The following is a 14,638-nucleotide window of genomic DNA, read 5'->3' as shown; positions in this document are numbered from 1 at the left end:
ACTTAAAGTCCTGTGTGGACATGTGTTTTTGTTTCCCTTAGGTAAAACTAGAAGTTAAATATCTGAGTAATTTCTTAAGTAATTTTTAACTTTATAAGAAGCTGCCAAACCGTTTTCAGAGTAATTGTGCCATTACACCCGCCTCCTGCAGAACATATGTCTTCCAGTTCTCCAAGTCCTCTCTAGCCCTTGGTAAGGTCACTTTTATTTGATTGCTATTCTAATGGTAACTCAGTATTTCCAGACGACAAATGACATTCAGTATCTTTTGCATAGAGGTCATTCACATATTTTCTTTTGAGAAATGCCTATTTTATTATGTTGCTCATTTTTATTTTTACTGGATTGTCTCCAGAGTACTGAGTTATATTTACATTGTCTAGATACAAGTCCTTTGACAGATATGTTAAATATATGTTCTCCCATTCTCTAGGCTGCTTTTCATTTTCATAATGTAGTATTTCAGAGGGTAAAAGACAGGTCTTATTTGTTTCTTGTTCCATGTGGTCACAGAGTGGCCTTGCCTGGTGATGTTTTGAGAAACTGTTCATGACACAATGGCTTTGCTGTGCCAGCCCAGCTCCGAACAACACCAAGGCCTCTCTGACAGAGCAAAGGCAGTACTTAGTGGTCATGTTCATCGGTCACATGGAAGCACAGATTAGGAAGAGAACCCACCTAGGAGGTCATGGATAGCTTTGCTACGAAACGGACATTTAAACTAAGAGTTTAAAAATAAAATTTCTTTTAGTGCCACAGCCAGGGGCTCATGTGATGTTTTCTGCTTTCTTCCGCTTGCCAAGAGTTTTTTTCCTACCAGTGAATAACTACAAAATATAAGGCAAACCTGGGTTCTCACACTAATCTCAGACTTCTCCAATGTGATGACATTCTCTAGCTTTTTCTACTGAAAACAGTTTCTGTTAAAAGTCCTTATAAGGATATTATAACAATTAGTATTATGCAAATGTAATTTTAAAGGATAAAGGAAAAAATAACGCACAAAAAGGAAACCAAAGTTATTTAAAGTCCACTCGAGATTGTTAAACTGGAAATAATTTATATTCCCTAGGTACAAAGTGGATGATTCAAAACTGAAAGACTTGGTAGTCAAAATCAATGAATTGAATGGACTGGCCCTTGGAGGAAAGGTGAGAAAAGAAAGTTCTTCATTTTTTCCTCTGATTTCAAATCTTGCTTGTATATAAATGAGAAATAAAAGCTCATCCTGCTGCAGAATGAATGGCTTTCCTGCAAAAACTCAGCTGATCAAAGTCTTTAAATCTCATGGAATGCCAGATCTTCAAAAACGTCTGGATGTTAGAGAATATTAAAGACTTGGGACAATGAGCTGCACCCCATCTCCTATTAGACTGAGCTGTAGACGATTTAAATACCATCCTGGCAAAGTGGAAGCACACCCCTGAGCATCGATGCACATTCCAACAGAGAAGCTTGTCTTCCTAGGGAGAGGCTGTCAGGGGAGATCTGAAAGATTACCTGATACATAATGTGGGGTCATTTCTTATAACTTATAATGGGTATTTAATTTCTCAGCTACATTTTATTTAAAATGATGGGTGCTGTGGGTAGCCATGGTACAGTAAGCCATGGTAGATGGCTATTCTGTATTTTTCTAATCATCAAGAGGTAATGCATGAATATGCATCTCATTTTTGTTATTTTAGATATGATTTTGATTCACCCCAAATATATCAAAAACTGTGCTGCTTTTTCCTCACTACCATACTACAAGTATTACATGGTAGGAAAAGTATTAAAGTATTACTATGCTTTTTTGTGAGAATAGTTATCTAGGACTCAAATACTTCTACATGTGACAGTGAGTATGGTAAAGTCCTCATAAGGGGGAGTCCCCAACACAGGCAATATTACAGATTCTCATCTCAGAACCAGGGACAATCTCCCAAACACATGCAATACATATTCAAAAACATTGTGAATTCAGTGTCAGATCCACACATGCAAGCATGGAAGTCTACATAGTAGATCTCTTTTATGGATGTGGAGTCTGACTAACGTTTGAGTGCAAATCAATTTGATACGCATTTGTAAAACTGTCTTATAATTACAAGGTATGAAATCCAGCTAATTACTCCATAGAACATAAAAAGATAAAAAGTACCTTGGAATCTATCCTTCCTGGTACAATATGCAGTAATCGGTGTCTAGAAGTTAAAACATGCTTAGATTTCACCTTTCCTTTATACTGCAAAATATATGCCAACATAACTTGTTTAAGTAACTATATCTTAAAAGCTTATAAAGTCTAATAATTAAAAACGACAGAACAAGTTGGAAGAGAAGCCTATGCCACTGAGGGCAGGAGAAGCTCTTTGAGAAGGAAGACATGAGTCAGGGCCCTTAGACAAACCTACTTTCTTTTCCCCACAGCTCTATTTTATGTATTTAAAAGAAAATTCCCTCAATTTTTTTGTGTCATAAATGTTTTACTTTATGTCGACCAAAAGAAAAAAAAAGAAAAAAGATGTGGACATTAATTTTGGCAGATTTATTTTGATGATGAGGTGCTGCTAGTTGCTATCTAATGTACCATACATAAATAAACAGTGAAGCAGGCTCAAGACTCTCACCCATTTTGGAAAACAGTGGAACACGACGGTAACCTGAAAAAGGAATCACATATAGTTAGAACAGTCAAATGACACACTAGCGTGAAGGGACATATGCACTCCTATGCTCACAGAAACCACCTACGTGCCTGACAACATATGAATGAACTAAAAACATGTGGTGTGTGGTTAGAAATATAGACAGACAGACAAATAAATGGATGTGCAACAGAATACTATAAAGAAAATATGAAATCTTGCCATTTGTGATAACATAGAACTGTAGGGGATTACACTATGCAAAATAAATCAAAAGGAAAAAAATTATCAGACAATTTCATACCTATGTGGTACATAAAAAAAAAATAAAACAAAGGAACAGATAATACAAAAGCAAAATAACCCTAGAAATCTGAGGTTACCAAAGAAAAGTAAGGGAAAGCAAGAGAGGAGGAAACCAAATGAATTATGGCACAGGGGTATGGTAACTTTGGTGGTGGGTGTATTGTGATAATATACATCTAATGGGGTATAAACCTATACCCCTAAATCATTTACAGTGTTATAAATCAATGTTACTACAATAAAAAAATAGCACATTTTGAAAATTAAGTAAGTAAAAAATAGCTGCTATTAAAAATAAATAATCCTCCATTGCCCTGATAGCACAGCTGAGAAAACATACATCTTTAATATTCATATATAAAAAACCTTCACTATGTAGCTATGTCATCTTTGATAACATGAAACAATTATCGGTTATATCCCAACTTCCTTCTACCAAACACTGAGCACATAGTTGGTGCTTCCTCTTCCTAAAAGTGCAAAATTAATCACCACCTTCTGCTTCAGACAGACTCTGCTTCTAAGTGTATCTCAGATGGAGTTGGAAAGAAAATACAATGAGATGAGGCCATCGGGAGCACAGTGCAAATCATCCCATCATGGAGACTGAAACGAAGGCAGTCTTGGAAGGAGGGGAGTTTGAGATCCCAGCCTTTCCTTCATAGGAAGAATGAGGCACTGCTTCTCTGTTCTGTTTGACTTCCACCCTTCATTTCTCTAGAGTAGTCATGAAGAAAGGCTCATACTTGTAATTAGTCTTCCTAGCAACCCCATAACCAAACCCACCTTTAATATGAGAACACATGTCTATAATTCCACTGAGAGAAAATACTTGTCAATACATCAATATTCCTTTATAGCTGACTGTCATGGAAAGAATTAACTGTTCAATCAAAGCATGTCTTTGGTAAACTTAAGTTAAATTTTAATGTTAGCACAATTACCCTACTTGAGAAATATTACCTTTGTTCATGCATAGAACTGGTAAAGTATACTGCCCAAGAAATTCATTTTCGGTTATAAAATTTTGATTTTCAACAACAAAACGTATCAATGCCAGCTCTGGCACTTCAATAACAAATGTGAAGGTTTCATTCCATTTTGGACTAAAAGCTGAAATATAAAGGAATAGATATAATCAAATAATAATCACCACTATTCTGAAGAGAATATGCATATCTGTTCTCCAAATTTTTTATTGTTAATAATAATTGTTTCTGTTTTAGAGCACAAGTTAAACCAATGCACCTTATTAGAATTAAATTTTAAATGCATCACAAGAGAAAGAAACCATAATGGCAATACTTATTGAGTGTTTACTCTTGCTGGGCTATATTCTAAGAACATGCAATAGATAATCCCATTTAACCCTCACAGTGGTGCCTTCAGATTTATTATGATTCACGTTAACAGATGAGAAAACTAATCCATAATGCTGTTACATCACTTCCTAAGAGTTTTACATACTCAGTCATGAAGTAGCATAGCAGGAATTCAAACAAATGGAGTCCAATTTCATAGCAGATGTGTTTAATCAGTATGCAATATGACTGCCGTGTTAAGATTTTTCATTAATTGAGACATAAGGAAGCAATATTTTCCTACCCCAGAGTCTATTATGGGAAGAGTTACACAGACAGGTATTGGACTGAAAGCTAGGCAACAGCACCCTAAAGTTAGTTTTTTACTAACTAATCACTTAAAGCCCAGAGCTAAAAAGTAATTTATGTCTGTAGCAAAGTATCATCCTAAACAAACTATTGACAAACAAGAAATTTTAAAAAGGTGGCCCCAATAATCAAATTTAAGCACAATTTAATAGAATTAAGAGATCCAGAATGACCATATGCCATACCTAATCAAAACTCAAAGGTTCAAGAAGAAATAAGTACTTGTTTTCACGTACAAAGCCAATACTATACTAGCTTTGGCAATAACTGTTGTTCTTTGAGTTGCTTTTTGAGAAGCACTGTAGAATTTGTGACTAATTATTCTATGTCTAATTTTTCTATGGTGTATCTGTGGTCACAGCTACTATTTGCTGGTAATAACCCCAAGTGCAGACTATGCTCGTGAAAATAATAAACTTATTAATTGACTTATGCTAGAAAAAATGACTATATTATCTAAGAAGAAAGGAATTTCAAGAAGTACAAGATGACTCCTAAGTCAGGTTGACTCCATACTGTAAATTAAGTTATAGAATCAGTTCTTTAAAGCTACTATAAACTGAAAATGTATGTGCAAAGTTTTCATACTGATTTATTTTTCTCCTCCCAATGCTCATTTGTTATTGTCTCTCCTTCCCTCTTCTTTCTCCTGTCTCTTCCTCCTCCTACTTCACACTTCTCTCCTTTTTCTCATATACACACTCACACACACATACACACATCCACAATTGTAAAAAAAAACAATGGTACAAAATTTAATAATTACACAGTTTTCTATGGCATGATCAAAATTGTAGAATTACTTCCTCAGCTTATCTAAATGACATTTCCCACGACCCCATTCTCATTTAGTTCATTATGTATATAGTTCAGTACCCTAGTAGGTAAGCCAACATAAAATCCTTCTTATCTAATTATCTATACTTTTACTCCTAATAGTAGTTTTCTCCACAAACACGTCTATTCCTTTCCTAATGCCACAGTTCTTTACCTGAAACAATATCCTCTAATCATGAAATTGTACCTTGCCATTATTTTTGTATTTCTCATATACTTCTTCCCATCTAATCTGCAAAACAATCTACCTAAAACTCAATTCCATTAACATTATATCCCTATTTAAAAGTCTTAATTCCATTTAATTTCTACAGAAAAGAAAGTTCCTAATACTTGTCATGGCTTTCACAATTTTCAAAGACCATCCCCAACAATGCTTTCTCATTTTATTTCACACCAATTTTTCTCAAGCACTCTTCATTCTACCCATCTTGAACTTCTTTACTTTTTTCCCAGCATACTGAATTTCATTTTCTCCATTATTTAGCACTATTATTCCTTTTGTTTGAATGTCTTATTTGCAATATCTGTGAGAAATACTATTCATTCACTAAGAACTATTTTCAAATCTCCACTACAATTCTTGGTGCTTTTTGGAAAGCATTAATGACATCACAATAGTTTCACATGTATCACATCTCCCATATGAACTGCATACCATCTACAATAAAGTTAGTTGGGACACACATCAAAAAACATTTAATGAAGATTTTTCTAGCTTTTTTTTTAATACTTAGGTTTTAAACATAACAGGGTAACATAATTTTTCTACAGGGATATTCTCATTAAATTCAGGGATATAATAAAAATTCTAATGGGAGCGACAATTATTGCACTATAAGGAGTGCATTGAATAAGTAAGGGTTTCACATGTTTTAATATGAAGGTTCAAGTAGTAAATGGAGAAAACAGGAAATAAATTTTTATGAACTTCTTGACATCAGCAGTTCTATTGACAACAAAGGATGCCCAATGATGTAGCAAGTTACCATCAGTATTCTTTTCCATTGGCAATAATGGATGAGACAGCAAACAATGACACCTATCTATTTTCTGTGTTGTTTGTACCAGAAGCCTCACTGGATGCGTTTTGGGTGTGGGGGGGGGGGTGGAGGAAGAGAGTCCCAAGAGAATATAACTGTTAATGAAACTGCACCTGCAGCTCTCTCCTTGGTATATAGGTTGCACAGATGTTCAGACTCTGAAATACAGTTCACTCTACTTTGGGAATATCCAAGGATCCTAGACTGTAGGGTCTGCTCCAAGGTCTCCTCCAAGGTCATCCTAACTAAGGGTCAAATCCAAAAACCTATCCTTCTCCAATTCCCATAATGGTTTCAACCTCAGAGGAGAAATGACAATGTCAACAAAATATTACATAAAGGATCATGTACTGGAACACTGAAAATCTTACCAAAGTCATTTCTTCCACTCCCATATTTCCCTTCTGGCAAAAATGACTTAATTATGAATCTGAATACTGTAGGAGTAGGTTTCTATGGCATCCTTAGTCTGAGTCAGGAGCCACAGACCTTTGATCTAAAGTAATTCAAGCAGAGAGGTAAAATGTGTACCATGCAAATCAGAACAACCATGAGCTCTTTCTTTTACCAAGAGGCTGGAGCTAAGTAAAATATCAAATGTCCCTCAATTCACCAATATGGGGGCGGGGGACAGAAAGTGAAGGTCAAAAAAAAGTACTAATTTTTCTGTTATTTGAAAATATATTTAGAGAGCATATTAAATCATAGGCAAACTATTTTTGCTTCATCTAACCCGCAGTTATTTTGTGCGTAATGCAAAGCTTTTGGCTTATGAACTAGTAAGTGTGTATCAAAATTCTATCACATCCTTGTTAGACTTTCCAAAAAACGGTTTACTAGAAATTCAATACAATGAAGTAGGAGCTCACCGTTTCTTTTAATAACACGAGTCTGCTGTTTCATCTGATCATTGGGGACGCCGTAGATTTCTATAATCACCAATGTGTCAGCTTTGTTAGAAGACGAGTAATTGCTAGGAGGCAACTGGACACCGCTGATGAGCTGCATGAAAGCACCGGACACAAGAGCTGAATGGGACTTTGTGCTGCACCACCACTTAATTTCAAAATATTATTCAAAAACATCAATGATCTAAGTTTGCACCACAACATTAGAACTGGAAAATAATGCAGATTATAAAATTTAACTTTTATCCCAATATCTCAAATACCAGCAAAAGCTCATGACTCAACTCTCTTCCCCCCATTGCCGTTTTTTTTTTAAGATTTATTAATTTATTTATGTATACAGAAATGGGGTACAGGCCAGAGATGCGGAGGGTGAGAGGATTCACCAGAGACAGAGTGGGGAGCAGAACAGGCAGATCTGCTGAGGGAAGCAGCGGGCAGGTCAGGAGAGATCTGCCGCACCCTGCACCATGTGGTCACCTCCGGGGCAGGCGGGGATCAAACTCATGCTGAAATGGCTTAAGCTTCTTAGTGCTGTGCTTTAACCCGCTGTGCCACCAGGGAGGGCCCCCATTGCTGTTTTTAAAGTATTTTGTTAGGTTGCAACCTAACAAAGCTTAAAGGCTGCCTTACTATCACCTTGTAAGACAATTCAGGCAGAATTACAGTGAAAGCATCAACTATTTATCAACTACTCTTGCATATATGTAGCATAAACTTGGAAATAGTATGAATATTCCTTCTTAGGAAATCCAAAATAAAACCACATAATATCCTATTACTATATTTTCTCATAGAATTTATATTTTTTATTAATTTATTATGAAAATTTGCTTTGTCCATTGTATCACAAGGTAACCTGAGTCTGACAAAATCAATTATTTCACATGTTTAGGAGGGACCGAGTATGAAAAGAATGCATAATTAACGAAAGATAGTTTTATGAACAAATTCCAAATAAAAAACAATATTTGAAATGCACCAGTTAGAAGTAAGAAATGGGAGATATAGCTAAATATGAAACTGTAAAAAAATTGAGATATGATTTCAACTTCTGGAAATTATAGTAAAAGGAACAAATAATCAATTTTAGAAATAAAAAGAAGGAAGGGAGAGAGGCAGGAGGAAGAGAAGGAAGGAGGGAGGAAGAAAGAGAGAGGAAGAGAGAGAAAGGTTGACAATGTATACTTTTTCCTGTCTTAAATCCACACATTTTTGATGCAAGCTAGAAACCCGACTGACATTCCAAATATCTACCAATCAATATGGAATAATAAGATATCAGGTAAAAAGAAAGTATTTGGCTATAAATAACTAGTACAAAGATATCAAAGTCTACTAACTGAGCATTAGCGTCACAAGTAATAGACCTATACCAATATGGAAAAGGCTCAATCTGGTACATCTTGTGCCAAAGCAAACAGACATTATCCAACTAAAAACAAAAAATTGAATTTGAGAAATGAAACAAAATTTAAAGCTTTTTGGTCAAATAACTTGCACATCCTGAGTGATGAGACGTTTCCAGAGTTCAGCTCAAAGGATGGATGTCAAACAGAAAATCCTCTGTTGCCAACCAGAGTAGCTCTGCTTTCATCTATTGGCCTTAGAAAACAGTAACTTAGTACCAAACTCTTAGTTTGCAGGTGACAAACATTCAATCAGAAAAGCTGGAAGACTGCATCAAGGACATAGGAAAGCTGAAGAGACAACTGGACCTTTGACTTCTGAGTCATGCTCTCCACAGCTTAAGACCTCAAGTGTGAATGCCACAAAGTTCCCAAGAGGGATGGAGGAAAAGACCCTCATGGCCATGATATGCTGCCTAGGAAAGACATTAACCCTACCTGCTGCATTCCATGCTTCATACACCCCTACATTATTGACACTTCTCAGACTATATACAGGTATCATTTGTAAACATCTGTGCATCCTTCATTTCTTAATTTCCCCATTAAAGGGCACATATGTCCATTGTCAATGTGTAAAAGACATCTTACATTTCAGCCAACCTAAACCAGGTATCCTGGATAAAGATCATACAAAAACAATGAACTCACCTTTAAAGAACTCAGACACAAAGGGAAGAAAAGCAAGCCAACAAATAAACAATTATAATTCAATGTGCTAAAGGCCATAATATGTGGAAACACAGGATGTTATGCAAAAACAGAAGATTACAGAAAGACTAAAATTTAGCATAGGGTAAAAATTTGAAAAAGAAGCAACTGTTAAGTCTTGAAAAATGAGTCCAAAAACAATAGTAAAGTGAAGGACAGAAAAATAATCCTGTAAAAGGAAATAAATATGCAATACATAGAGGTGTCATCATGGACAGAAAAGGCTTCAATGTCCAAATTTCTTATGGTTACAAAATAGGATGAAAGGCGACACGTGGTGGAAATAGCACTAGATAAGTAGACAAAGACCTGATTAAAAAAAAAAATCAGGAGATCAGGAAACAATTATTAGTTAAGCATGGTAAGATCAACACTGCAGATTAGCAGGGCAGAGGCAGGTTACCTGAAAACCACTTAGAAGCCAAAGAAATAGATGTGATGACAAATGCCTTTTAAAATGGCAGCCACAGGGCCCTCCCTGGTGGTGCAGTGGGTTAAAGCACAGCACTAAGAACCTAAAGCCACTTCCCCATGAGTTCGATTCCCACCTGCCCCAGAGGTGATCACATGGCAAGGAAGACCTCTCCTGACCTGCCCGCTGCTCCCCTCAGCAGTGTACTTCATCGCTCTGCCTGTTCTGCTCCCCACTCTGTCTTTGGTGAAGCCTCTCGCCACCCCTGAGCCTCTGGCCTGTACCCCAGTTCTGTAAGCACAAATAAATAAAACTTTAAAAAAAAAAAAAATGACAGCCACAGGGCCCTCCCTGGTGGTGAAATGATTAATGCACAGCACTATGAAGCTATTGCAGCCACTGAAACTCAAGTGTGATCCCCGCCAGGGAGGTGACCCACAAAGCACAGCAGTTTTGGTAAATTGCTGTTCTCCTGGCCCACCTGATGTCCCCTCAGCAGTGTATTTCAGTCCATCTGCCAGTTCTGCTCTCCACTCTGTCTCTGGTGAAGCCTCTTACCTCCCAGCACCTCTGGCCTGTACCCCAGTTCTGTATGCGCAAATAAATAAAATCTTAAAAATAGATGACAACCACAATTGAGATATTAGACCAAGAAAATGGATATGGAGAACAGTTAGGAGAAGGATAGAACTTAAAGATGGACTGAATATGGGAAACGATGAGAGATATAAAAGAGAAAAATGGCTCCAAATTTGCCAGACTGAATTAACCCAGTCAGTTAATTCAGCCCAGTTCAATAAAATTTAAATAAAATAGTAGATTTGAATAAGAAAAGATATTTAGGTTACATTTTCAGTTTGACAGATCAGTGATTAAATACAGTAGAATACTGTAAAGATGCCTTTATATTCCAAATATGAGGTCAAAGGTTTGAGCATTGTTGTTTGTTGAAACCACAGGTGTGTATAAAAGAAATAAGGGAAATGTTTAGTTTGCCATGAAGGTTAAGAAATAGCCAAAATTATCATGACTGTTTTCAGGCAGGTGGAGAGAGAGGAACAAAGAAAGCAAATGAGAAAAAATTACTCAGGAGGTAGGGGATAAAAAAGAGATGTAAAGCAAGGGGATTTGGGTAGAGCAGGAAGGGAGCTAAGAAATCTATCCGTCCTGCCCAGAACAACTAGCCTAATCATTCGAAATTAAGATTACTAGAACAGCGTAATTTATTGTATTTTTTGCTCATGCAAAAATTCTACGACCAGAAATCTTCCAAACATGGAAGGATGCAGAAATACCACCCACCTATACTGCCCGAAAAGATTCAAAATTCTAAAAGGCATTATGGGAAATCAAATGTTAATGTATGCTCTGTAGCTTATATAATAACCAAAACATGAGTTATTCATATTTTTTTTAATTTTTGTATTAAAAAATACAAAACAGATGCCCATAATAACATTGTAAAGTAAGATTAATGGCCAAGACTATACCCCACCCTAGAAAGATGCCAATTACTCAGCTTTTGGCAGCATCAATGTTGTGAGCCCTCTCTCCTCGGCCACTATAGGCTCCTATTAGAGTCACAAAGTCTTAACAGCCTGCACAAAAGTCAGCTTCATGTTTCATCGGCACTATTTCTGTGGTGGCCAGAATCATTTCCATCGCATTCATTCTTGCTTATACTCTCATCCCACATTAACTTCTGAAACCTCTCTTTCTCAGTTGGGACAAAAAGGTTAGGGCCTAAAGTTGAAAGAATGGCCCTACACCCCCCTATGCTGACAGTAAAGGAAGGGGCTGTGAGGGGAAGAACTGAGAAAGGCTGGAGGTTTCCTGTACTTTGACAAAGGGTTGCAGGAACAGGAGGGCTTCTCAGCCTGAAGGATTGTGTCATAACATGAAACACAGAAAACCTGTCTGGGAACAGCAATTTACCAAAACTGCAGACTCTGAGATGGTTCCTATTGCTGTAGGAGCAGCTAGTTAAATAGCAAGAGGAATCAAAAGACCACACCCACCCACTTTCTTGTAAACAATAGGAACAGATGCAATCTAAAACACAATTACTGATAATTAAGTGAAAAGGTTCAGTGATATTTTAAAAAGGAAACAAATACAATTACTGATAATTAAGTGAAAAGGTTCAGTGATATTTTAAAAAGGAAACAAATACAATCTTCTTCAAAAGGTTGTAGAAGAATAAGTTTTGTAAAGCTTTTACTACTGGAAACAATAAATTTTAAACAACTATTTTATTTCTGATGAAATTACACAGGGTATAATGAAACAAAAGATGAAAGTCAAAATAATAAGAAAGTACTCCAGGGAAAGATGCCACCTAGGATACAGAGAAAAATAAATATGTAGCAATATAAGGTAAATAATTATTAGGGGAACTAATAACAGGAGGAATAATGTATATCTGCATTAGAAGCAATAAAGAATGAAGTCAAATACAGAGGAAAATCAAATGCAGAGGGAAAAGGAAAATGATAAAGTAGTGTGGAAGACAGATACTCAGGAAAAACATACAGATAGTTTTGGTTTCTATACTTAGAAATTCAAATACTGAATTGCAAAAATCAATTTTTAAATATTAATGAAAAACAACTCCTACAACTTCCTATTGAATTTCTTTAAAAAGGAGGAAAAGAATATATCGACAGGTAATTATTTGTGTATTAAATGCTGACTCTATCATAATATTACATGCCTAAAGCCAATAGAATAATCAATCTTGAATGAAAAGAAGTTTTTAACCTCAAAATTTTTATTTACAGGTAGGTAATCATGCAGAAAGTCAGCAGGCATTTCTTAGATATATAAAGATGATAAAATACCACCCATCTATAGTATTTTTAAATTATAACAGAAATTGGACATCCCTGGTGGTGCAAGGGGTTAAGTCTTGACATTATGAAGTTATCTGTAGCCACTGCAGCACAAGATCCATCGCCCAGCCAGGGAGGTGACCCACATGGCACAGCAGTCCTCTCCTGTCTCAGCCACTGCTCTCCTCAGCAGTGCATTTCAGTAGATCTGCCTGTTCTGCTCCCCACTCTGTCTCTGGTGAATCCTCCCACCATGCCCTCTCATCTCTGGCCTGCACCCAGTTCTTGTATGAATAAATAAATAAATCTTTAAAAAAAAACGGAAATTTAAATGGCATTAAAGAAAATAATTGAAATTTAAATTTTAATGTATAACCATCCAATTTACATAATTTAGAAAAGGTAAAAGAAAAAGTTTTTAATCTTACCCTTATTGTAAGTGTAACTGGATTATTGTCTATTGGTATTTTATTTGGATCAAAATTTGATTTAAGATCTCTTAGGAATTCTGGTTTCAAAATATACCCAGAACCACCATTATCTAAAAATTTTCCATTTTGAAGATCCATTGGCAGACCAGGAGTCTGGAAATTTAAGGCCACTGTGAGAAAAAAGAATTTGACATTGTCAAGAGAGAGAGAATACAGCTAAAAAAACACAGGTAAATGATCAATTGAAACCAAATCATAGATAATATATCTTCAAACATCTTAAGAATAAACATCATTAAACATTTTCTCCTGCCATGTCTATATTAACTTATGAAAGTGAGTTTCAAAACTTAATATGCAAATTATTATTTCAGGTTGAGTTAGAAAATCGAAATAGTACCCAGAATATAGTATAACAATATGCATGTCAGATAACATTTAGGAAATATGAGAATAAAGAAAATCAGAACATTAATGCTGGGCAGAGATACCAACTGTATCATAAACTTTCAGCTCCAAAGAAGTACTTATGTCACTTAGAAGGAAGTGAGGAATAGTGATGGCAATGACTGCTGTTAAAATACATGCCCATAGGCTGCTAAATAGCCACGCTTTATGCCTTTTCCACTCATTCTGCATACCACCCTGAACCCACTCACTCACTCCCTCTTTGAAAACCTAAGGGTTTTCCACAATTCAGCAGCAAACGGGTTTACACTGGGCACTTTCTGACCTGCAAATGCTAGTGATAAACTACCTGCTCAGTTCAGAACAGAACAGAAAAGAACAGCAATCTGAGCCATTTTCAACACTATCAAGGTAGAATTTAGTGTAGTCTACAAAAGGTAGAGTTCACTTCATTTGAGAGACCCTTAGCAAATCCTACCAGTGAAGGACTTGATCTTCATTGTCTTCTCATACCTAATTTGTTTTTCTTTTCCCATCCTATACTTCCCCTGTTAACTATTTGTGAAGTTTAACCTCAATGCCACCAATCCTAACTTAACTCTATCTAACCCATTTAAGAGAACTTCAACTTTTCTTTATATGAAGCTTTAATTCATAAAGTGAATTAATTTTTCCAAAAAAAAAAAAAAATCAACCTCTATGTAACTTACCCATTTGACAACCTATATTCCAAAATTCTTGAGGGTTAAAATTAGAAGAATCAGCTCTCGTCGCCTTAGGATATATTCTGGTCATGAACTTCCTGGTATGAAGAATAAACTCTGGGGCTGAAAAAAATATTTCAGATAAATGAATTACTATACCTACACTTACTATATTGATATGTATTATCTTGACAAAAATAATTGCAATTCTAGAAATCAAAATAAGCATGTCTTTATGTTTGACATAATTATTCACTATTATAGAAAAGTTAATAGTTTATTAGGTAATTTTATATATATTAATCATTTGCTTGAGGGAAAAAAATGACTAAATA

At 35.8% G+C, this 14,638-nt stretch overlaps 1 protein-coding gene across 1 annotated transcript in view; it reads right to left on the bottom strand.

Annotated features, from left to right (window-relative positions):
* Positions 1 to 2,562: 2,562 nt before the first annotated feature.
* PLCZ1 (phospholipase C, zeta 1) overlaps positions 2,563 to 14,638 on the bottom strand; it is a 35,446-nt gene continuing 23,370 nt past the window's right edge. The window contains exons 8-12 of the mRNA XM_012732820.1: positions 14,310 to 14,426; positions 13,189 to 13,361; positions 7,359 to 7,491; positions 3,903 to 4,052; positions 2,563 to 2,648 (exon numbers count right to left, since the gene is read on the bottom strand). Coding sequence (XP_012588274.1) covers positions 2,563 to 2,648; positions 3,903 to 4,052; positions 7,359 to 7,491; positions 13,189 to 13,361; positions 14,310 to 14,426 — 659 coding nt within the window. The remainder of the gene's footprint in view (positions 2,649 to 3,902; positions 4,053 to 7,358; positions 7,492 to 13,188; positions 13,362 to 14,309; positions 14,427 to 14,638) is intronic.

Source organism: Condylura cristata, unplaced genomic scaffold, assembly GCF_000260355.1.
Source record: "Condylura cristata isolate star-nosed mole 26May11 unplaced genomic scaffold, ConCri1.0 scaffold00036, whole genome shotgun sequence".
In the NCBI taxonomy this organism is placed as follows: domain Eukaryota; kingdom Metazoa; phylum Chordata; class Mammalia; order Eulipotyphla; family Talpidae; genus Condylura; species Condylura cristata.
The sequence above is the reverse complement of the archived record's forward strand: the minus strand, read 5'-3'. Positions and strand labels throughout refer to the sequence as shown.